General features: G+C 38.0%; 3 protein-coding genes across 4 annotated transcripts; all 3 read left to right on the top strand.

Moving 5' to 3' along the window:
- Positions 1 to 9,782: 9,782 nt before the first annotated feature.
- Positions 9,783 to 12,379, top strand: p2ry12 (purinergic receptor P2Y12). Its single transcript, XM_030744766.1, has 3 exons — positions 9,783 to 9,924; positions 10,270 to 10,526; positions 10,851 to 12,379. Exons 2-3 carry the CDS (start codon positions 10,275 to 10,277, stop codon positions 11,694 to 11,696), a joined length of 1,098 nt encoding a protein of 365 aa, XP_030600626.1. The 5' UTR covers positions 9,783 to 9,924; positions 10,270 to 10,274; the 3' UTR covers positions 11,697 to 12,379.
- A 1,255-nt stretch (positions 12,380 to 13,634) lies between these two features.
- Positions 13,635 to 15,669, top strand: LOC115790470 (P2Y purinoceptor 13-like). Its single transcript, XM_030744278.1, has 2 exons — positions 13,635 to 13,670; positions 14,692 to 15,669. Exons 1-2 carry the CDS (start codon positions 13,635 to 13,637, stop codon positions 15,667 to 15,669), a joined length of 1,014 nt encoding a protein of 337 aa, XP_030600138.1.
- Positions 15,670 to 20,696: 5,027 nt separating this feature from the next.
- LOC115790897 (P2Y purinoceptor 13-like) lies at positions 20,697 to 23,141 on the top strand. Of its 2 annotated transcripts, XM_030744903.1 has the most exons (5): positions 20,697 to 20,842; positions 21,112 to 21,149; positions 21,479 to 21,672; positions 21,771 to 22,160; positions 22,491 to 23,141. In XM_030744903.1, the coding sequence occupies exons 3-5, from the start codon at positions 21,487 to 21,489 to the stop codon at positions 22,980 to 22,982; spliced, it is 1,068 nt and encodes a 355-aa protein (XP_030600763.1). In that variant the 5' UTR covers positions 20,697 to 20,842; positions 21,112 to 21,149; positions 21,479 to 21,486; the 3' UTR covers positions 22,983 to 23,141. The 2 variants fall into 2 exon arrangements, with proteins under 2 accessions (XP_030600763.1, XP_030600764.1); XM_030744904.1 differs by lacking the exon at positions 20,697 to 20,842 and having other exon boundaries at positions 20,958 to 21,149.
- The last annotated feature ends 172 nt before the right edge of the window (positions 23,142 to 23,313 follow it).

The following is a 23,313-nucleotide window of genomic DNA, read 5'->3' on the forward strand; positions in this document are numbered from 1 at the left end:
GGTGCATGTTTTAAAATGGGCAACCCTTCCTGTATACAAGACCATATAAATAATACTGTAATTATTAGTTGGTATGTTTTTGTGATTTCTGTAAAAAGAAACAGAAGATGAACATTTTAAGAAGTAATTATGAATCAGTCTCAGATATTTTGAAATCCTAGATTCGCCATAAGGCCTCTATCTCTGATCAAAACATGTCAGAATCCTGGTGCTGGAGTATGATTGATTGACAACCTTAAATAACACTGAACTATTGAACACTGGAACGTACAGTATGTTCCAATAAAAAAAAAAAAAAAACACACACACACACACATTTTTCCAAAGTTTAAAGCCAGTGTGATATGACCCAGGCAGATATGGGGGGAAAGGGAATTGTCCTCCATAAACTCTGGAATGTGAAGTACTTGCTATGTGATTTGAGAGAGAAGTGCTTTCATATGTGAGTTTAGTGACAAACAAACACAAATCACAGTGGCTATAAAGGACCACTTATTCTTTACATACGGTACGTCAATGTAAAAGACAGTTCATCGTTCACAGCAGGTGCCCTCGTGAGACGTGGATGGTGAAAAGTTTATTTGTTCGGTTCTGGTTTTGCAGTTCATGTTCAGGGAATGATGGAGTTTATGTTCCATTGACTTGGATGTTTATGAGGATTTTGAGCATGTGATTTTCTCATTTTCTCCTTTTCCCTTGGATATTTAAAGGACGAGAGTAGAAGTCTAACACGTACTGTTTAAAATAAGGTTTTATGAGGAGCTACTGAAAGAACCACTGGGCATTTTTTGGTGCATTTTTTTCACCTTAATCAGGTGAAATACACTTTTAAACGTAATTGCTCACCACAGCTTTTGAAGCAAGGCTTTTCAAACATGAAGAGCTAGACTACTACCATGTTGCAAAAAGATAAGCGCAGCCTGTTTTTACTCTGAGTGAAGTAAGTTGACTTATGGCCGCTGCTTGGCCACCTCGAAGGCCCTGGAAAAACAGCACAAATCTCAGAATCAAATGACTTCCTGCTGGGAAGATTGTGGCTATTAGTAACAGTCCCCTCATATTGTAATACAGGCAAGATAAATTATACATTCTGCCATCAGATTGTGGATTATTTCCTTATTAATTATTCATCATTGTAATTTGCCTAGCTGCAGCAATATACTATTTGGTTTTAGACAACCTACTCAGTCTTTGTTTATTTTTTAAATACTGGTCGCCAGTAGCTGATTCTAGTCTTCATCTTTCCACCATCCCAACTGATGGGAGATCAAATATTCTCAGGTAATTAGCAAGTCAATGACTCTACTAAGTCTAATGCATTTAAATTCTCTAAAATTGAAGTTTCAACTTTGTCACTCGTTTTTATGATGCTTTTTATCTGGTTTAATCAATCTTCTATCACATATCAGTGTTTCATATCCTAAATATGCTACTAAACAAAAAATATCGACTAAACAGCTCTAAAACCCTTTTTTTAGATTTTAAAGAAGAAAATGAGCTATAGCTACTATCTGACAGAAGACATGTTTACTTGTTGTAGGATATTGTGCATATTGGTTTATAAGAGTGAGACACCATTCAGAATACTAGGGCAAAATCAAATGGGGCTGTAATATTATTAGGTGTACCTGTGTTTTCCCTTTTTTCAACATTTATCTAGATTGATTTTTTTTTCATTATCAGTGCACTGATTGCACTAAGCTCTCTTATTAGGCTCTCTTATCATATTTCTCTGTATGGGAAATACCTGCAATAAGAGCTGACATTTAAAAGGAAGAAAATGAGCTAAGTGAGAAAAGGTGTGAAGGAAAAGGAAAGTTTACAGAGCGGATAGATGAGGGAAACCAGAGAAGGGTGAGACATAGTTTTGGTCTGTGGTATGAATTCCATACTTAAACTAGAATGTTAGCAGCATGAACATGGAAACTGAGATGTCTGGAGAGCACTGCTGGGCGCTCACCGACAGCAGTCCCAGACAGTACTCTTCTGTTAGCTCAGAGTCTGTTTCAGTTCTTTGAGCTGCAAACTTGGCAACAAGTAAAGTCCCCAGCAAAATGTAATCATTTTCTTGTGTGTTCTTCATTTTGTTGCACTCCAAGCCTATGGGTGGGACCCCTCCCCCAAAAAACAGGGACCTTTCTGTTACACACAGCCTTTTCAGTGTCGTGGGCACACACACACTTGCTCATACAGTCGATTGGTGTTTCTGTCAGGATCTGAGCTACAGCTGGAATTTCACACCAACAAAGTAGAATCCACACATCCACCACCATCCAGTATCAATCCATCTTTGCACCTTTCTTCAAGGTTCCCTAAACTTTTCATCGCTTTAAATCCCATGTTGAAAACAGACAGTGAACTTGCTGGGATGGTAAAATGTCATTCTGTGATGGTGGTTACCTGACTTATTGTTTTTCAGTGTTATATTTAATCAGTTTAAGTTAATATTTAATGTGCAATTAAAGAGAAGGAAAGTATGCATGTATAATTCAGAGCAAAAGCCAATATAAAATTAAATTCTACTTTTGAAAGCTCTAAAAGTTTTCCTTTTCCTCAGATACGATCTATAAATTTTAAGTGAGCCTTTAGACTCAAGAAGCAAGGTATATGTGCCAGGTACAAGGGAGGAAGTACATAAATCAGCTAACTTTAACCATAAATTGGCCAAAAGTTTCAGGAAGTGAAATGTGAAATGCAAGAGGGTCCAAATAAATTTAGAAATGTCTGGCGTTGGTACAAACAGTTTATGTATAAGAACTCGTATGTAGATTTTAATGAGATTATATCCCGCAGTCTTTATCTTAAGGGCAGTGGAAGTTCTTCAGTCAGGGTTCTCCAATGTGATTGCAGATGCAGATGTGGTGCTTTGGTCTCTGGAGAATAATCAGGTGGACCGGTGAAGCCGACAGCTGTATACCTAACCATTTTCCTGTCAGTTACGCAAACAGCCAAATAAAAACATCAAAGTACTTCTAAATTATTAAGTCTCAAAGGGGGGGGGGGGGGGGGGGGGGGGGGGGGGGGGGGGGGGGGGTGCTTTTAAACAAGCTCTTTCACCCAATTAGATGGCATCAGCAGTATGGCACTGTTACTTCACAGCTAAGGCTTCTTTTTAACTGTGGGGGGTTCAGATGCATTCAAGGGCATTACCATATTTTTAATCAACTTGCTGTCATTATGATGTACACAGTTTAACTGAGCCATGCCCAATATTAAGTTTGTGTTTTTGAAATCATTAAATTGGTCCTTTTGTGTTCATTTAATTCATATTAATTCACATGATTTCCTAATTTCTTTCAATTATTCCTGCAATTTTAAACCTACTGTTTTTCTGCCTGGCTTCTCATATTCTTTTATAACCTTAATTATTTCCAGTAGTAGAAGACAAAGACAAAGCTGGAAGACTGCTGTGAAAGAGTGATATGTTTGCAAATTACATTCCTTTACTCAAACACATCTCACAACACACGTCAGCATTTCCTCCGTGCCTCTGGAACTAAAGCTTAATTTATCACTCTGCAATAAAGCCAGTGTATATTTTAGATGCAATCTGGAGGAGCTGGGACACAGCTGAGGAAACACTAAACAGCAATAAATAAAAGAAAAAAACCTTGCACCAGCAGGGGCTCTGTACAAAGGCCATTATTTTGACATAGTATATGCATGTTCTTTAGAATGGTTTTCTAGAAGTGTATTTTTCTTGTCACTGTTATGTAAGCTGTCAATATTTTAATTAGTTACAGATTCAAACAACTTTGATTTCCTTAGGAAGCAGCAAGGAATTCTACAAGAAAACAGGCTTCATTTTCCAAAAACACCATACAGATCACACCTTTACTGTTTGAAATTATCAAGATTCAAATTAGAATTAGAATTCTTTTGCTATCGTTATACAATGTGTAACAAAACTGCGGAGCGGCTACACCGTCAGATACAAAGAGGAACACAGAATGAGTGATATTCACAGTAAATATAAAAAGTATTCTGTATTAAAATGAACGAAAGCCAGTCACAGTGTACCATGATGGTGCAATTATTTTCAAGTTCCACAGTGACTTAACCGATAATAGATAATGTAACACAGACTATTCTAATAATTTCAGTTATTGCACACTGAGGAAGTATTGCAATTGGCTGAGATAATACATACAATTATATACACACAGGAAGAAGAATAAGAGGAGGAGTGAAAGAGGAGGTGGTAATGGTGGTGGTCAGTGGATATTGTTGATATGAAGCTGTTTCTGAGTCTGTTTGCCCTTGACTTGAGTTTGCCCGAGGGCAACAGGTCACACGGGTGAGAGCCAGAATGTGATGAGTCTTTTAAAATGTGTTTGGCTCTGTTGAGGTAGCGGGGGGTGAGCAAGTCTTGTAGGGAGGGCAGAGAGAATCTGAGCTGTGTTGATGATATCCTAAAGCCTCCTCCTCTCTGCTTCAGCATAGCTCCTGTAACCACATTGTGACATAATGTCAGCACACTCTCTATGGAGGTGCAGTAAAAGGTCACCAGCAGCTTTTGGCCCAGGTTGTTCTTCCTGTTTACTCTCAGGTAGTGAAGTTACTGTTGTGCCTTTTTTTTGTGACTGCTGACGTGTGCGCAGTCCAGGATATGTCAGTAGTGATGAAGGTACCCAGGACCCTCGCCTTTTCCTGGTGTTCACAATCAGGTTGTTTGCTAAACTCCAAGCTGACAGTTTCAGGATCTCATCGCTGTAGGCATAAGTTGAAGCCATACAGGCAACCAACCAGCAGATGGCACCAACAGCCCCAGTCATAAAAATCTATGCAGTTACAAACAGAGCGCTAAGAAAATACACAATATAAAAGATTTAAATATGAAAATCTTTTGAGAAAAAAAAATTTAAGTTTCCCAGAAATTAAGCCAGGCATAAATGCAGTTTGCCTTGTAAAACATGCAAACTACCACAGTTTAATTATAAGCAAGTTTACATGACATCATCTAGCTCACCTGCTGTGGCTTGTCTGCCTCATATAAATTCACCTAGCAACCTCAGATAGCACAATGACATCACAGGGAAAACAAACCCTCAACAGCTCTGAGTTTAGCCGTCGCTGTTAAAGTCATCATAAAGGTCGCTCCAGACATTCCCTAAACTTTTCATTGCTTTATATCCCATGTCAAACACAGACAGTGAACTTGTTGGGGTGGTTTTGTTTTAAGTAAAATGACGGAACACAAACAGTAAATGTGCACTGCATTTAGTTTTGTGTTTGTCTGTGACACCGACCTTTGTCACATACAGTCCTCACAAAGGTGGGGACCACATGTGACACTTTCCGGCCTGCTCCTTGGCCTGCCTGCTGCATTCTTTGTGCACACAGGTCTGTGCTGAGCACACAGAGACACTCTGTCAAATATGCCTGGTATCTCCCACTGGCTGGCTTCTCAAAGAGAGCTGTTGTTCATATTTTTTTTTTTTTTCAAATCTCATGCCACAGCTCTTCGTCCTCCTCTCTTAGTCAGTGGGTTGGGGGATTACCAAACAAACTTCAACACCCTGATGAGACTTTAAAAGTTAAAAGAAAAATGCCACTGTTGACAGGTGCTAGCACCAATACAAATAACAAAAAATGTAGATATGTCTTACCACTTTCATTGAAGCTTTTCCATACTGCCTGGCTTATAGCAGGCCATAACTGCCCAATTAGTGCATGTAAGCAGGTTGATTCCTTAAATTGAATATCAGTCACAAGGGGAACAAAACTTCCACTAAATGGATGGATTTGTGGAAAAATCTGTTGTGAAAGCGAGGTAATGTTTTCTAGGTCATTCACTGATGCTTATCCCAGACATCAGACACGAGTAGTGATTTGTAGCAATACTGAGACAAAATTAGTTGCTAGGATAACATCATAGGAGCAACAAACTGGAGCCTCAGCTGGAATCAACTACATCATTCACTGGTAAAAACTAAAGTCCAGGAGCCAGCTGGACCCACTGATGGTCTTGTATTCGTGCCATTTCGATGCAGACAGTCAGCACACCTATACTGGGCACATGGGGATTATGAGAAATGAAGAATGCATTTCAGCAGTTACCAATGTGGAACCATCAAAATTCCCCTGAAGAAATAAAATCTGAAGCTGTAGTATGACAGCCAGACCATTTCAAAAGGGTTTTATCATAAATATGTAATGACAGCAAGTGTGGTTTCATCCTCAGTAAAGACTAGAAAGGCTGTAGCACTCTATTTTTAGTTATATCAACCTTTCCTTCAACCGCTATATGATCTGCTTTAGGGGAATCCGGGTGGATAACCATATGGAAGGCAGACCCACTGGAAACGACACTGAACAGCATCCAAGCAGCAGCAGTAGCTAAGAAAAACCCTACACTGTAAAAAAAAAAAAACTGTGGGCTGAACATTTCAACATTGTGGCGAGAGACTAATTTGAAAGCCAGCCAAAGAAAATGCATGCATATAAACATGCAGACATAAAAGCAAAAGACAGTGTCAAACAAACCATAAGCAAGGACCACCCTGACTGTTTTTCTCTCTCACAAGGTAGTCAGAAGTTTTTCTCTGATGCCTTTAAACCAGTCATGATGACAAGGTGACCAAGCATCAACTGGCAGCAGAGGTCATAGGTCATAGTTCAGCCTCCCCTTGCATCAAACAGCATCTTCAGAAAGTTGTTAGACCTCTTTGTCTGTAAAAGCTTGATATTTTCCCTAAAACACTAAGACTTGCTTCCACTCTTTTGTTCTCCTTCACCTCAAAGTTACCCCAATCACACAGGTCCCCAAAAGGCTTTGTGAAGACAGGCTCGGTTTGCCCAGAGCATGGCTACAAAACGTAATGTGTCAAACAGAGAAGTATTTTTTTTCTATCCACTCTCAAGTTTTTCACCACATGGTGAAAAAAAATAGCTTGACCCTACTAGCACAGTTGCAGTGTTTAAGCTTGTGGTCTGACTGGCAGACCGTGTGAGTGGTGACTTCAAGGCCAAGGGGTGACATGGAAGGTGAGGAAAGCACTGACAGAGAAAGAAATGCTTGTGCAAGTAGAGGAGGGTGAAAGAGCAAAGGGGTTTAGATTCAGTTAAGTCTTGTGTTGCGCTCATTTATTTCCACATGTTATTCCCTTTTTCCTGTCTGTCTCAGAGGGAGCTGACAAGGACTGCAGGATATGTTGATATAGTGGCCCTTTGCCTGTGTTTCCATATGTGTCTGCAACTGTGCATTCACAATCAATTATGCAAACTTGTGACGCAGTATGCAAAAACAAAACTGAAGTTCTTTTTTTTTTTTTTTAACCACTGATTGTGGTATTTTTGGGCTGCATTTTTAGCATGTGTAGATTTTCCCATGCTGCGCCACAAAAATATGAAGTGCAGTTACCAGTTGACCTGTCATTTAAATTGAAGTAAGCTGTGATTTCAGAAAAAAAAAAAAAAGACTGCAGTGGGTTGTAATTTAAAAAAATATTGATCTGCTGAATGACTTGTGTCAGACCTGACCTTTAACATTTTTAACAATAAGTAAACACTGAGGAAAGCAAAGCTGAAAAACAGTGAGGAAACCAAATGGACAAGCAGATAGACTAGTGTCAACCTGAAAAGAAGCATGTGTAGCTGCCGAGTCCTCTCCAGGAGAATGCATGCTTGATTCACTTCTGATCAAACCCAGATGTTCAGAGAACAAAGCTGTAGAAAACATGACTGCATATAAATCTGGAAGGCTGGAAAATTGAGCTTACATGCAGTTTAATTCTGACAAAATTTAGAGTGACATTTGGCAACAAACACAAGACCAGTAAATGTACACATGAAGACCTTTAGATAAGCATTTACTTAGGAACTGAATACTGCTGATAATGCCAATCTTGGTCCAGACACAGGAACTTCTGGGACTGACGAAATTTCAGGGCACAAGGCCATCATGGTCATGTGATGAGCAGAGAAGTAGATACAGACACGGGCAGGAAGTCTTCCTCAACTGTTTAAAAAAAATTTTAAATACTGATATTTTATAGTTTATTTGTAATCCTTATTTTTTATTATTATTTCTTACTTCTTTTAAGACTATTCATGAGTCTAAGTTAAGTGTATCAAGTTAAGTAATCATTTGTTTACCGGCATAATCAAATGATTATGCCAATCTACCAGACACAGGAAGTTGCTGTATTGCCATGCTAACTGCTGGCACTCACAAAAATTAAGGGAATAAGGCATTAGAGTCATGTGATGAACAGAGAAGTTAGCATAAACCTTTGCACACAATGTGCCTCCAACTTTTTTTTTAATCCTCAAATCACTCATAAATTTATAAAACACACAATTTATAAAACTACAGAAAGTACAGCAGTGTTCAACAATGGGGCTTCATGTCACAACACAGCAACAACTGGGAAGTCTCAGATCGTTACAGATAAGAGAGAGTAGCTTATTAGATATACAAAAACTGCTGTCCTTGCAGAAACACTCTATTTATGTGAGTAGTGAGTGGTGTTTGCTACATAAAGAATTCCAAATCTTCTAAATACATATTTATAGCCAGTGTGTTTTATATTTTAAAGGTTTGCTGCTACAAGAATAAATGCAAAATATATATATAATAATAAAAGGCACTCTCTTTTATACCGTCCTTGCATTTACTAAATGCCTCCCTTTCATATTCCATATTCCATCCACTTTTCATTTGTCTTATGACTTCTCTTACACAATGAAAGTATATATATAGCTTATATTTGTTTTTTTCCTAATGCCCTTTGGACCAGACTTTCTAATATATCATTACAAACTGGAAGGTTTCTTCACACTGTCTCCAAGAGAGGAAGGTGGGATGGTGAGAATATTTAGATGGACACATTTATTTCACATCATGGAACACTGTCATAACCGTTACAATCAAAATTACATGGGAAGGCACTGAGTTCAGATTCTGAATGGAGCAGTGGGAAAGGTTTACATCAGTTAAGCAGCTGCCAAGAACTCCTTGATACTGTTCCATCATGGAAGAAAAGGTATTACTGCCATATGCCTCCAAGGTGTTTTTTGTTTTGTTTTGTTTTTGTGAAAGGACAAAATCTGAGCAAGCCATGTTATTTGCAATATTTGCAGCTAAATTTTAAGTAGTTATACCCATCACAGTAGAATGCATGTTAAAAGCTTTACCTGCTTTACTTGAGACTGCCCAGGCTGCTCTAAAGCATTTTGTCCATTATGTGCTCAAAAAGGCTGCAGCTCACAAACCCCAGAGGAAGGAGATGACAGAGAGAAAATAGAAACAAATGTGTATAATGACTCATGGTACAGTATGACTCATGTTTCATTTATATCCTGTGCATTAGTCCTCCAAGGTCTAAGCCACCACAGGTGATGACGCCAGCCCTAACATTAACTCTATCCAAAAACAAAAATTATATATATTGACTTCCTGTTAGGGTTAGAGGTTAGGGTTAGGGTCACCACAGATCTTGACTCAAAAGTCCTCTCTACATAAAGCAGAAGTAACAAAAATGATAAAGTAATCAAATTGAGTAATTGAAAAAGGAAGTGAGAACAAGGAAGCAGATTCACTTCAAACAATTCAAACAAACACGGACATAGCTGATTAATGGAGTTTTGCTATAATTTTGTACTTTTGTTTCTTCTCCAGTGTGATTGCGCTGCTGGATTATTGTCCTCTATTAATAAACTGAAATAAAATTGTGCTTCTGTCTAATAAAATAGCACAACAGGCAAGTGAAAGAGGAAGACAAGAAGAAAAACTTCCTGTGACCTATACATCACTTAGCCACACACACCCTGTTTTTTCAAAACTTTGAAACTGGCAGGACCGGGCAGCCTGTGTCAGTTAACATTTAGAAATAATATTGAAGACGGGAGCATCGCAGTCAAAAGAAACCACGCTGAGACTTTGATGCAGTCTGCAGTGACAGACCCCAGCAAACTTATCAGGTCAGACACACAACCTCACATTCTCTCTATAACAATTAATTAAAATAGAAGTGCAAAAATGTATAGGTTTATCATATTTTGAAATGTCTTTGTAAGACAAAACCACATAAACTGTAAACAAAGCTACAAACTATGGTTGCACAGGTTTTTTGTTTGTTTTGTTTTTTTACCTCAAGCTGAATTGAACATGTGTGCCATGAACTTCATGCAAATGTACAGTGTCAATTGCTTTTTTAATCCACCTTTTCTAGACAAAGTTACAAAAAGAGTCACTTTTTTATCATCAGGGTTTTTGGGCAACTTAAAAAAAAATAAATAAATAAATAAACTTTCTTTTTTTTTAAGGCAACATGGAGAGAAACACAGCTTTCCCCCTCTTCGCTGGCAATCACAGCCACATCAACACCACTTGCTCCCGAGACAATCTTTTGAAGACGGTGGTTTTTCCTGTTCTCTATTCCTTCCTTTTCCTGGTGGGAATGTCACTCAATGGTCTGGCAGTGTGGATATTTCTTCGCATCCCCTCGCAGTCTCACTTCATCATATACCTGAAGAACATTGTCGTTGCAGATGTCATCATGACCTTCACGTTCCCTTTCAAGGTTTGCAGTGCATTAGTACATTAGGGTAAAAATCTAAATGGGTTGTCATGGTTGATTATAAAATTATTGATATTTCATAGCTGTAAGAAATAAAAAGAAAGGTTCATGAGCCTGTACATATCTAATAATTAAATTTACACCAGGTAAGTAAGTCAGTGTCCCGTGAGAAAAGAGTAAAATCTCCCTACCCCTCCGGGACAGTTTATGAGCCATAACTTCAGGGTAATTTAATAGAAATACCATCAAACCTAGAGATAAAATGTGTGATTTGTATGTGGAATAGGTGTTTGACAGCACAAAGACTAAATGTTTGTGTTTCTGCAGGTGTTGTCAGACTCTAACATGGCATCCCTCGGCCTCCGGATATTCGTGTGTCGAGTTTCCTCAGTGCTCTTCTACCTCACCATGTATATCAGCATCCTCTTCTTTGGCCTCATCAGCATCGATCGCTGCAGAAAAACCCTTAACCCATTTAAAGGCACTAATGCGACCCGGCTGAAATATCGAAAACTCCTTTCAGGAGCCATCTGGACCTTCCTGGTAATTCTCTGTCTGCCCAATGTAATGCTAACAAGCAAAACCCCAATTTCTCCTTATTTCCAGTGTAGCAAACTAAAGACAGAGGCTGGATTAAAATGGCATGAGATAGTGAATCATGTCTGTCAAGTGATTTTCTGGGGCAACCTGCTGACTGTGATAGTTTGCTACACTCTAATCACCAAACAGCTGTACCGATCCTACTCCCGCACTAAGTCTCACAGCACTGGGGGAACTATATCTCGAGCTTCGAGTCAGGGAACAACTAAGAAGCCTCGCCAGTCAAAAAGAAAAATTAATGCAAATGTGTTCTTGGTTCTGGGAGTGTTCTTTGTGTGCTTTGTGCCATTTCACTTTGCCCGAGTGCCGTACACAATAAGCCAGACCCGAGGCGATCGCTTTGATTGCAAACTCAAGCTCTTCTTCTTTCAGCTGAAGGAAAGTACACTTTTCCTCTCATCCCTAAATTCTCTTCTGGATCCTCTCATCTACTTCTTCCTCTGTAAGTCCTTCAGGACCACTCTGTTTAATACCCTGCACCAGCTTCCTGGTACTTGTAGCTGGCTAATAGAAAGAGGATCGGATACAGACACAGGGAGCTCCCCTCAGGGAAATTCCTCTGCTTGCACATAAAACCACTGGACACAAGAAAGGCATTTTATGATGCTTACAGTAAAGAACATGACCAAATCCAAATTCAACTCTATGGCACAATGTAGAGAACAGATATAGTGATCTAATTCCTGCCATTGGCTTTAGAAACGCAAGCCAAGGCCCATATTAGTCATTATTACAAAGTTATAAAAATACTAGCTCTTTAAATGATCAAGGGGTTAATATTGTAAATTATACTAATTCATGTATTTGAATCCACACTGTCTGCGAAAACAGTGTGAAACAGTATTACCACAATGAGACACATATGCAGTGTTGCTGATGTTTGCTTGTCGAACCTGAATAACTGATCCCAGCACATTTTCTGACTTTTTACTTCTTCTTTTTATTTTCAACATAACATGAGTTTCTCCTTTTTATTTTCACACTGACAAATCTTGAAAAGTTGAAGTCTGTGACAGACTTCAACAGTAATCTGTGTAATGAACCTCAAGTGTTACATGAAATCGCCTGTCAGTACAATGTGATCTCTTAGTGCTGCATGAGGGAGCATGCTGTTTATATTAGCACTGAGCATTAAGGATAAGCATATCATAGAGCAGGTTATGCATTCTTTTTATATTATTATTTGTCTAGATAAAACATTAAAGGAATTACAAACCCGAGTGCTGCTTTCTGTTACAATTACATAGCTAAAAGGCTGGGGTTTCAAAGTTTTGCAGAAACACTTTATGAAACAACAATAAAGGAAGTCAAACTGCAATTACAGCTTTTCTATGGGTTTTCACACAGGCAATTTTTAAATCTTGTCTGACATTCCCATAATCATTATATGACTGTTGGAAACATAATAAAAATCCAATCAAATTGTTCACATTTCAAAATGCCGTATTTCTTAAATTATGTCCCAAAAGCTAATAAGTATTAGCAATACACAGTTGGAATAAAAGAAGCTTCATTTTAAGTTTCATAAATAATTTCTCTGTAGCCTGAAAGTACAAAGCTTACCAATATGTGTCATTTGAATCTGCCCATGGATTTGCATCTCTCTGGTTGAAGAGGCAGACACTTTAAATTCATTTTTTAAGGCATTAATTTTTATGTTTGCGCAGTTTGAAGTTAAGGACATAACAATTCTTTGAGGTGAGTGGCTTAACAATATTTTCACATTTTTCTGAAACTAAATATATATATATATGTCATTAATTTACTAAATTATTACTTGCTTTTATCAACTTGAACCTGTTGTGCCTTAAGAACACAACTGCATTGCGTCAGTTTAGCTCGTCAGTTTAGCTCGTCTGCTCACTCGCTCAAGTGTAAGACTTGTATTAAAAAATATTAAAAATTAAGGGAACACTTAAATCACACGTCGGATTTTGAGGAATGAAATATTCGAGCTGAAAAATCTTTACCGACTGACTGATGTGTAATTCTTTGAGAACAAATTGACAGACCAAATTCATCAACCCTTTAAGGGAAATCAAAGTTTTGCCAAATTTTTCAGGTGTTACCTTAATTTCTTTGCGCAAACACATGTTATGCTAATTGCATGGGGTACTGCTAGGAAGCAGAAGTGTCAAATCACTTTGCTCAGATTCATTTGTATAAAGCAGGTAAGCAAGTTTTGATACCAGGTGTTTAATACTGGCAAAGTTTATTCTTTTATATAATCAACGATAATGCTAATTTAATATTGCCTGTACAAATGGACACTAAAATCTTATTAACATCGTTATAGTGAATAGAATGAGAATGAACTGTCATAAAGTAAACAATCAAAGATATGTTAAAGAACCTTTGAAGCAACTGAGATGTATTAGGCAGAAAGGGTTGCACCTCAATCCAATGCTTATGAGGTATTGCCGAAAACATAGTTACGTTAATGTGTCTATATGTGATTATGTTTGATTGTTACTGTATTCAGTGAGGCAAAAGAAAACCATCAATTGCAAAATGGCCATCATTCTGTGTCAGATATTGAAGTATCAGGTTCAGCATTCAGGATGCATTCAAATGCTCGGGTTGAGCATTCAATAACAAATCAAAGTAACAAATGTCTTCTAAACTACTGAAAAATGCAAATCGTGTCGAAGTGGGCAAGCTGGGAAAATTTATGCTAGTAATGATTCTCAGTCACAAACAAGTGCTCCAACGAAACTCGTTTCAGCCACCATTTCTTATCCTCTCCGGGGCTGAGTCACTTCCCGTCAACCACGTCTGCCTTTGCATGTTGTTATATCACGCATAAAATATTGCACTGTATGTTTTGCAGTTCCCAACAAAGGCATAGATTATTTTCAATTTGCTTGTTGCACATACTGTACTTGCAGATGTAAACCACTAGGCAAGGATCTGCTCAGCACCCTCTCAGAGTGTCCAATTCTGCTATTCTGTCAAAACCAGTGGCTCATCAAGATGCATGTGGTGCATCGAATCAATGTCAAAAGGCACTAAGTTTATAACAAAAGTGCAGTGGGTCTAACACTCAACTCATTTAAATGTATTAGTTAAAGAGTATGTTTTATTTTTTGTTTTTTTCAAAGTGCAGACTTAACATTGTGATGGGGCAAATCTAAAACCAAAGCTTTTTTTCCTGAAACTAATCCAGTGTTTTTGGTGTCTCCCTTAAAAAGTTACCATGCGATGTTACGCACTTCACTGTAATCACTGCTATCAGCAGCTGAAAGAATAGCAGGCTGTGAGCATATGTCTGCCATTACTTGTGTCTGTGCAATTCATCTTTAAAATAATAGAGAGACAAAGACTTTCCAGAATTTTGGAGAAAAAAGATTACCTTCCTGTAGACAGCAAGCTACTGCATGTGTATGGAACTCCTGAGCCAAATGAATTTCAACCAGACTAGGAAACATTATAAGAGAAACTATGCACACAATAACTAAAGTTAGTGTGCATGTCTGCAAGAGAGTATAATGAGGCTTTAGTGGGAGACAAATGCTTGGTTACGGCCAAGTGCTTAGTCTTATTTTGACCTCCGTATATTTTCTTCCAGATCCTGATGATGTCAAACAGCACAGCAAACCTCTCCTCTGACTGTGCCTCTTCCAGCCCTGTGACCGTACATGTGGTTGTCTCATATCTTTCCTTCTTCATGTTTCCTATTGCACTAATACTCAATGTAGTAGCAAGCTGGGTGTCTTTGCACCTACCGTCCACGTCTACCTTCATAGTGTATCTGAAAAACCTGGTGGCTGCTGACCTTCTCATGACACTGATGCTCCCACTAAAGGCAGCCAGCATGCTTCCGAGTGCAACAACTGAGTTAAGGGTTTTCCACTGCCGTTACATTGGTGTCGTTTTCTACAACTGTTTGTACACAAGCATTGCACTAATGGGTCTCATCAGTTTGGACCGTTTCTTCAAAATTGTTAAACCATGTGGAAAGATTTTGGGACAAAATAAGAAGTTCAGTGTAATTATGTCCAGCTTGGTTTGGGTTGTGTTGTTCGGTAGTACCGTCATCCCAACTATTGTTCTAACCGACCAGTATCCCACTACTATAACAGATGATTTATGTATGTCCTTGAAAACTCCAGCTGGCAGGACCTTTCACAAGTATGTGGTTTTGTTTATGGATTTTCTTTTCTGGTTTGTCTGCATACTGATTGTGTTTTGCTACATCTGCATTACCCTGAAAGTCCTGCAGTCCTTCAGAAACTCCGGGAGCAACAATAAACAGGGAAAGAAGAAGACCAAGCTACGAGTCTTCCTGATCCTGCTTGTTTTTTGCGTATGCTTCGTGCCACTGCACATGATCCGCATTCCTATCACGCTAAATGAAGTCTCTGACACTGATGTCTGCACTCCAACATGGTTAGTGATAATCTGCGAATTAGCCACCTGGGTCTCTTCCACCAATGCCTGCTTAGACCCTCTTCTTTACATCTTTCTGTGCAGAGAGTACAGAGACAAACTGGTGGACATGAAGAAAGGCATCTGTGTCAAGTTTCATTCTGGTGACACAAATTAGATTTCACAGTGAAAAAAGAGCAATTTCCTGTTTATATATTTATAAACCTTTAAAAAGTGTGATATAAATTACTGGCCCATAGAAACAAATCAGGTTGGTGTTTTATTTCAAAGTTATTGGACACTAATAACAAGTCAGTTTTGATCTTTAAAGTTTGTATTGCACCACCCTCTAGTGACCCAATAAGGATCAGCATCCGAAAAGGAATCCTAATAGAAATAAGGTCAAAAATAATAAACAGATTAATAAATATTATATAATATTTAAAGAAAGTGCAACAAGATTATTAACAATGAAAATCTCAGTACATCTCAGTTTGTTTGTTTTTTTCAAAGCTGTGTGTTTTTATGCATCCAAAGCTGTATGATGTATCCTACATATTTATGTAAATATACTATTCAAAAAAATTAACACTTAAATCACACATCAGATCTTATATATTCAAGTTGAAAATCTTCATTGACATGCATTGTGTCATTTGTTGAGAGCAAAATGAGTCAGTGGAAACCAAAAACCAAAATAATGAACTCAGAGGGCTTTGTTATTTACCTAGTATGATTTATAAGCAAGTTTTTGAGAGATTTCTAAAATATTTGTGTTTTCTTGTTTTTATGACAGATAGTCTAATAAATGTGTTAAGTACTGTATACATTCTTTGGATAGGCTCCCGTCCCAAGCAGTCCTGAACTGGATGGATGGATGGATGGATGGATGGATGGATGGATGGATGGATATCCTTTCATTCAAGTTTTCAACACTATGTTTGAATCCATTTATCATCAATTGTTTTTTTCACTGAATATAGAACAATGACTCAGCTTAATATAAATGTATTTTTCCTGCACAGAATATAATTGTGTCTATGATTTTAAGAGCTAAGCTGCTACTACTTAGAGCTAACCACAACAGTTCTCATGAATCCTTTATCCAAATAAGATAACATTACTGTAAAAGTGAACTGTCAAGTTGTCAAAATGTAATTCTTTTGTTAGAATTAATTTCTTATTTAGAGACTTTCATAGTCTGATTGTTTCATTATTTTTAATCATTCTCTAAGGAATAAATGTGTATGTGCAACAGTGTCCTCTTTGTTATTCAGCACAATACTCCAGTCAGCATAATACATTTTCCTGACAGCTATTGCATTTCCTTTGTTTAGGCAGGCAGTAAACTCCAATGAAGGCTGTAGAATTTTGGCTTTAACAACTCATATCATGCTTTTGGTCACTTTGGTCACAAAGATGTATTACATCAGTTGCTGCAGAATCATCACTCTGTTTCTTGTATTAATTGGTGCAATAAACAACCAGTCAATGCAAATGCAATCAATGTATTTAAAACAAACAAATGAAAAACAAACAGGCAAAAACAAACACCAAATCCACAAAGTATTTTTCAGAGGAAAGCTTTTTTCTTAAGTCAGCAATAAAGGTCTCAACTGTGATGAGTGAACGGGAAGTTGTGATGATGAAGCTCAGAGCTAATGGCACATTAAAAACTGGAATATATTATGCTAATAACTCTGAAGATGATAACATAAAAAATGTAGGGGGTTAGAGTTCTTTCGTATACACGTACATACAAGTGAGGCAGAAATAGTGAAATCCATGTATAGGCCAAAAAATTATTGACCCCCCCTGACACCAATGGTTCACCCCACTGAATGTCAGGTCTAAGTACAGTTTACACTATGAGCCTGATTTATGGCATCTGTTTCGCTCTTGGCAGAGACCAATATGTTTTCCTTGTTTTTGCATATGTCCTGATGAACTGCCAGACTTTCACAGCTGAATCACTGATTTGTTTGCCATGAAAATCAACAGTATTTCTTAAGCACCTGCCATGTCAGTGCATTACACACACTGCCTTAGAAGGACTACACAAATCATCAGCTGTAAGTTATCCTCAAGATGTGCTCTTATTTTTGGTTTACAGTATGGTTTTCACTTTGATAGCATAATCAGGGGTGACAAAGATAGCCACTCAGCTAATTATCCACTGTGGTGCATGAAAAGTATAGATGTTTCTTCTAATTTTGTGAAATGTGCTCTGAATAACAAAGTGACACATTTCTCTATAAGAAATTGATGTTTTTTTATAAAAAAAAAAAAAAAGAAAAATCTGTATTTAATCATTTAAACAAGCAGTGTATTGTATATTTCCTGAATTATTTATGCTTTTATCAAAGCAAAATCTATACAAAGCATGAGTCTTCCTGCCAGGATAAGGGAGTCCATGTTCTGCACAATTTGGATTCTAATATATTTACTTTATTTACTTTTTGACTGGCTTTCAATAACTAGGAATTCAGAAGAATACTAAACATTGAAAAAAGGTAATGAATGATAAAATTGCTGTGTAATAGAAAATAGAATACTGATAAAGGAAAAAGATTTAAAAACCTATGTAGCAAACAACATAATAATACACTGCTGCCTTTACCTCGTTGAGCCTGCAGTTTGGACTCAGATAAGCAAGCAACAGACAATGGATGACTTCTTGGATCCAGCCTCTCAAAGCAGCCTGAGTAAGTGGAGAACTCAAAGAAGTCACATTTCTTTCATGAAATGATATATTTTTGAAAATTAATTGAATATAGTTAAAGGACAATCTGTGTATAATACATGTATTACTAAACAGACTATGTAGAAATGATGTTTTATGAAACTATCAGCATTTAAAACATGTTTTCCTTTTCATTAGGTGGAGAGATGTCATCAAATCAGACAGCTCAAAATAATTCAAAGTGTGCGAGTTTCACTTACAACCAAAATGTGGTCCCAGCGCTCTACTATCTGATGTTCCCTATAGCACTGTTGCTGAATGGTGTAGCATTCTGGGTGTCCCTGCATCTTAAGTCCACCACCACCTTTGTGGTGTATCTGAAAAATCTGGTAGCTGCTGACACTTTAATGACCTTGATCATTCCAATCAGAACTGCAGCTGACTTGCTGGGTGCATCAGCAGTGTTATTCAAACTTTCATGCCGTTATTTCAGCGTCCTTTTCTACAGTACAATGTACACATGTATCACTTTCTTGGGTTTAATCAGTCTGGACCGTTTCATCAAAATCATGAGACCCCATGGAAACTTGTTTGGCCATGTGACCTTTGGCAAAGTGGTATCAGGCATATCCTGGGTAGCAACATTTGGAGTCCTAGGTTTACCAAATATAATCTTAACTAATGATTCACCAGCCAACTCAACACAGCTCACCAGCTGTATGCAGCTGAAAGGAACTGCAGGACTTGCATATCATACAAAAACGGTGATTTATGCCAATGCTTTCTTCTGGATTGTCAGTGTGATCATTGTGGTTTGCTATATCTGCATCACAAACAAGGTTATCCAGTCATTTCGAAACTCTGGCAGCAATAACAACCAAGGAAAGCAGAAAATCAAACTACGTGTTTTTCTTGTTATTATTGTGGTATTTGTGTCATTTGGACCATACCATATATGCAGAATCCCGTACACATTTTATCAAGTCAACTATTCATCCAGTCCCTGCTCACTTGAACTGGGCAAGTTTGCCAAAGAGGTCACCCTCTGGCTTGCCACCACAAACATCTGCATGGACCCACTTCTCTATGTCTTTCTGTGTAGAGAGTTCAAAGAAAAACTGATGTATATGATGACAAATGTTACCATCTCGCTTAAAGCGGCTTCAGCAGCAGTCAAAGCAGAAACCACTTCACCACAAACAAAATTATGGTCGAGGTAATGAAATATGCCGTGATCTGAGCCGCTCAGATGTTACTGCTTTTGTGGACTTAATTTTTCTTGTACTTATTAACATTTAACTGCATTATTTACTACATTTATTCTTTCAAACTATTTAAAAACAGTCAATGTGTTGCTCTAAATAGGTTAAAAACCAGTAACATAAAAGAAAACAGAGAGGGTGACATTTTCATACTGGTTTTATGTCAGCAAAGTACTTGTGGATGTTCAGTCAGAAGGCAAACAGAGCTCTGGCACAATTAAATTATCATGCAAAACACACAATGTTAAAATTAGTTATCTGCTTTTCACACAGGTGTTCTGTAATGAATGTGGTTACAGTAAAAAGGGGTCACGGCTTTAAATGTAAATTTGCAAAGAGTCATCAATTTATGACATGAAATTGATGATTTACTATGATGTGTGCAACAAGTTTATGTCCTACTGCACTGCTTTCTAATCATTTGGCATCTATTATTCTGCTAAATGTTGTATTTTTACTAGAAACTATTAGAACATATATGTGTGTACAGTCCAACTGAGCTAACTGAGCTTTTAATTGTATTTTTTTGTTTTTGTTTTTGTGTGCCAAATTGATTGTTGGTTCATGGGATTATATTGGGTTTTTCTGTCATGATATGTATCTGTATCTGTGATGTGTGTTTGAAATTAAAAAAAAAAAAAAAGAAAAAGAAATGAGGTTAACTTAAACAACAGCATAATTTGGGGACATGTAGTAAACACATGCATGATATTTCACAATTTGCTTTGCATCCGTCATAATTCCTGGCTCAAATCCAGGCAAAATCCCACAGGAAGTTATTTTCAGTGTTCTCAGAATGTCCTATTTTTAACAAGAAAGTGAGAGTGGAAGGGAATGTTAAATCAGTCATTTGTTTTTTGTTGGTGTTGTAATATAACACTATTTGCAGAAAATACATACTATTACAGACAGAAGTGCTTTAAAATAATATAACATTTTCCCAACTTACTGCATTAACTAACATACTTCATGGAAGCGCTTGATACTCTAAGGGCAAGCCATTTTAACAGAAGTTAGTAACTGCAGCATGCATGCCTTGCATGTTATTGGGTTTTTTTTTTTTTTGCCATTGTTGCCACAGCTAAACCACAGCTAGTAGAGACTCATGTGACAAGACAAGTAGCGAACATTAGTTACAAGGTGGAGTGAGGAGCAGCAGGCTGCAAGAGGTTCGTTAATGTGTGTCAGCAAATGAGTCTGTGGCTTTGGTGTTCGCCTGTCAACAGCTACTAAGACTGACGCAAGCTAGCGGAGGCAGAGGGACTGGCACGGAGTAGAGCAAGCCTCTCAGCAGACAATTGGAACAGGAAGCAAGGAAGGAAAGGGTCTTTCACCCGGAGGAAGACTGGCAAACTCATTGGGATTGTGACAAGACAGCCACACATTAGCTCCAGGGACCACCCATTGTAAGAGCATCAAACACACACACACACACTTAAAAAGAGAGAGTGAGAAGGGGAGGAAACACTGAGAAAGACATAAAGATTCAAACTTCAGGCCAGAATCAGCATTTCTGGACTGATTAAAGTAACAGCAAGAGGTTTTCAATTGTAGTTTTTCTTTTCTTTGATTTTCTTCCTGTGCCTGAGAAAGAGAAAGGGGAATTAAATATTTCACTTCTCCAATTTTTGTGAAAAATTGTATTTTCCATTGCTTTTCTCATTATTCTTCTCAGGACCCAAAGACACAGACACTAAAGACACAAAAAAGAAGGTAAGACTCAATTATTGGCTTTACAAGTACATCTTCTAGATAAATTACTAAGACTAAAACTGGGCACAAACACTTGAATTGTGTGACAACAGTAAATTGCAGGAAATCTAATTAACATTTGTATACTCACTAAACCAGACAAAAGTTTGAAAGCAGTGTATATTAGTGCATATAGTCCATGCATAGGACCTCAGTGCTATTCTACAACTAAGCTGTTAAGGTTTTAAGAACTAAAGGAAGAGAATGCAGAGGGGAGTACAGAATAAACAGGATGACAAGCTGTGTGTTTAAAGTATATATTAAATCTGTCTCTATTATGACTACTACAGATCACATTATGAACAACACCCTGTCCAACAACACCTCCATCAAGTGTGTTCGGGATACCAGCGTAACAGCTGTGGTTTTCCCCTGCCTGTACAGTGTCCTTTTTATAGCCGCTCTGATACTGAATTCCCTCGCTGCATGGATCTTCTTCAGCATCCCGAGCACTTCAACATTTCTGGTCTTTCTAAAAAATGTGGTAAGACTCTAAGGATTCATACATTTGTTTGCCGCTGCAAAGTAAGGAAACGACAAAAACAACACGACAATAACAAACGTATGCTCCTTCAACAACAGGTGGTGGCTGACTTGCTCATGACTCTGACCATCCCTCTAAAAATCTTGACGGATGCAGGAGTGGGTTCCTGGCAGCTACGCGCCTTCCACTGCAGATACTCTGCGGTTCTCTTCTACATCACCATGTACATCAGCATCCTCTTGCTGGGCCTCATTAGTTTGGACCGTTACCTGAAGATTGTCAGGCCCTTTGGGAAGTGTGTCCTGCAGCGGGTCCGTGTTGGTCAGATACTAAGTGCAGCTGTTTGGGTGGTAATGTTATCTTTAGCACTACCCAATGTAATTTTAAGTGACAAGCTGCCGCGGCCATCTGGAAACAGGCTGAAGTGCACGTCCATGAAGAGCAAAGATGGTCTACTATGGCATGAAGGGTTCAACTACTTCTGTCAGGTAGCTATGAATGAAAGAAATACTTTGACATTTAAATAAATATTCTTATTCACCCTCCTGCCAATTAGGATATGATTTCAAACCAGCTTTCCTCCTTTAATGTTTCACACAGATGACACTGGTGTCAATTTTCTCATCTTACTCATAGGAAAGGGTGTAAGCAAATTTCACAAAATGGAGAACTACTGCTATTAATATATCTGCAGTGCAAAATCAGCTTATTTAAACACTAAATACACTAAGCACTGCACAATTATTAGAATGACACTGCTCCAACTGATCTTACTTAATTGGAGAAAAACTGTGAGGTGTTCTGTTTTGTTTTTCTAGGTCATTTTCTGGGGGACACTTGCTTTGTTGGTGGTTTGCTACACATTCATCAGCAAGAAGGTTTATGAGTCATACAAAGCCTCAAAGAGCAGATCTCAGGGTGCCAGTCGCAAGACCAAGGCAAAGGTCTTTGTTGTAGTGGGTGTGTTTTTCATCTGCTTTGCCCCGTTTCACTTTGTCCGGGTTCCCTACACCCTGACCCAAACCCGCAACACGAGTGACTGCAAGGCCCAGAATGCGTTCTACATTGCCAAGGAGACCACCCTGTGGCTTTCAGCCACTAATGTATGCCTGGACCCGCTTATCTACGTGTTTCTGTGCAAGGTGTTCAGGAGAAGACTGACAGCCGCACTCTGCATTAAGTCACTCAGCAAAGGTATTGAATCTCCATCATCAACACAACTGGAGATGTCACAAATAGCCTACAGTAAAAGAATTTCACACAACGGCGTACAAGAAACTACTGAACTATCCACATTGGGACACACTTAATAACCTTTAAAGACAAGCAAAGATAAGCTTGAAAGACTTTTGTATATAGTGATTTATCTTAACAATTAGGTTGTAAAAAATCTAAAAATGATGGCAATGAATGGACAATGTGTAAGAAAGTCAAGAAGTTTCATGTCAGCAGTGACTACTGCGTTTCATACAGTACTAACCAAGGTTTTCTTTTTTTCTTTGTTTTTTGGTTTTTTTTTTTTTTTTTTTGCTAAGTCATCCATCACATTTGCTTAGTTGTGCTTGCTGTCATCCCAACTTCCTTCTTTCTAATCTTAAATAAACTGCACTTTCCCTTTGCAAAACTTTGCCTAAGGGGGTA

This window comes from Archocentrus centrarchus, chromosome 13 (assembly GCF_007364275.1).
Source record: "Archocentrus centrarchus isolate MPI-CPG fArcCen1 chromosome 13, fArcCen1, whole genome shotgun sequence".
Taxonomy (NCBI): domain Eukaryota; kingdom Metazoa; phylum Chordata; class Actinopteri; order Cichliformes; family Cichlidae; genus Archocentrus; species Archocentrus centrarchus.

Excerpts from the sequence above, each read along its gene's own strand:
- LOC115790897 (XM_030744903.1), top strand. The coding sequence starts at position 21,487 with ATGAACAACACCCTGTCCAACAACACCTCCATCAAGTGTGTTCGGGAT. Across the intron at positions 21,673-21,770 it reads TGGTCTTTCTAAAAAATGTG|GTGGTGGCTGACTTGCTCAT; the intron begins GTAAGACTCTAA and ends CTTCAACAACAG. Across the intron at positions 22,161-22,490 it reads GGTTCAACTACTTCTGTCAG|GTCATTTTCTGGGGGACACT; the intron begins GTAGCTATGAAT and ends TTGTTTTTCTAG.
- LOC115790470 (XM_030744278.1), top strand. The coding sequence starts at position 13,635 with ATGGCCATCATTCTGTGTCAGATATTGAAGTATCAG. Across the intron at positions 13,671-14,691 it reads GTCAGATATTGAAGTATCAG|ATCCTGATGATGTCAAACAG; the intron begins GTTCAGCATTCA and ends ATTTTCTTCCAG.
- p2ry12 (XM_030744766.1), top strand. The coding sequence starts at position 10,275 with ATGGAGAGAAACACAGCTTTCCCCCTCTTCGCTGGCAATCACAGCCAC. Across the intron at positions 10,527-10,850 it reads CCTTCACGTTCCCTTTCAAG|GTGTTGTCAGACTCTAACAT; the intron begins GTTTGCAGTGCA and ends GTGTTTCTGCAG.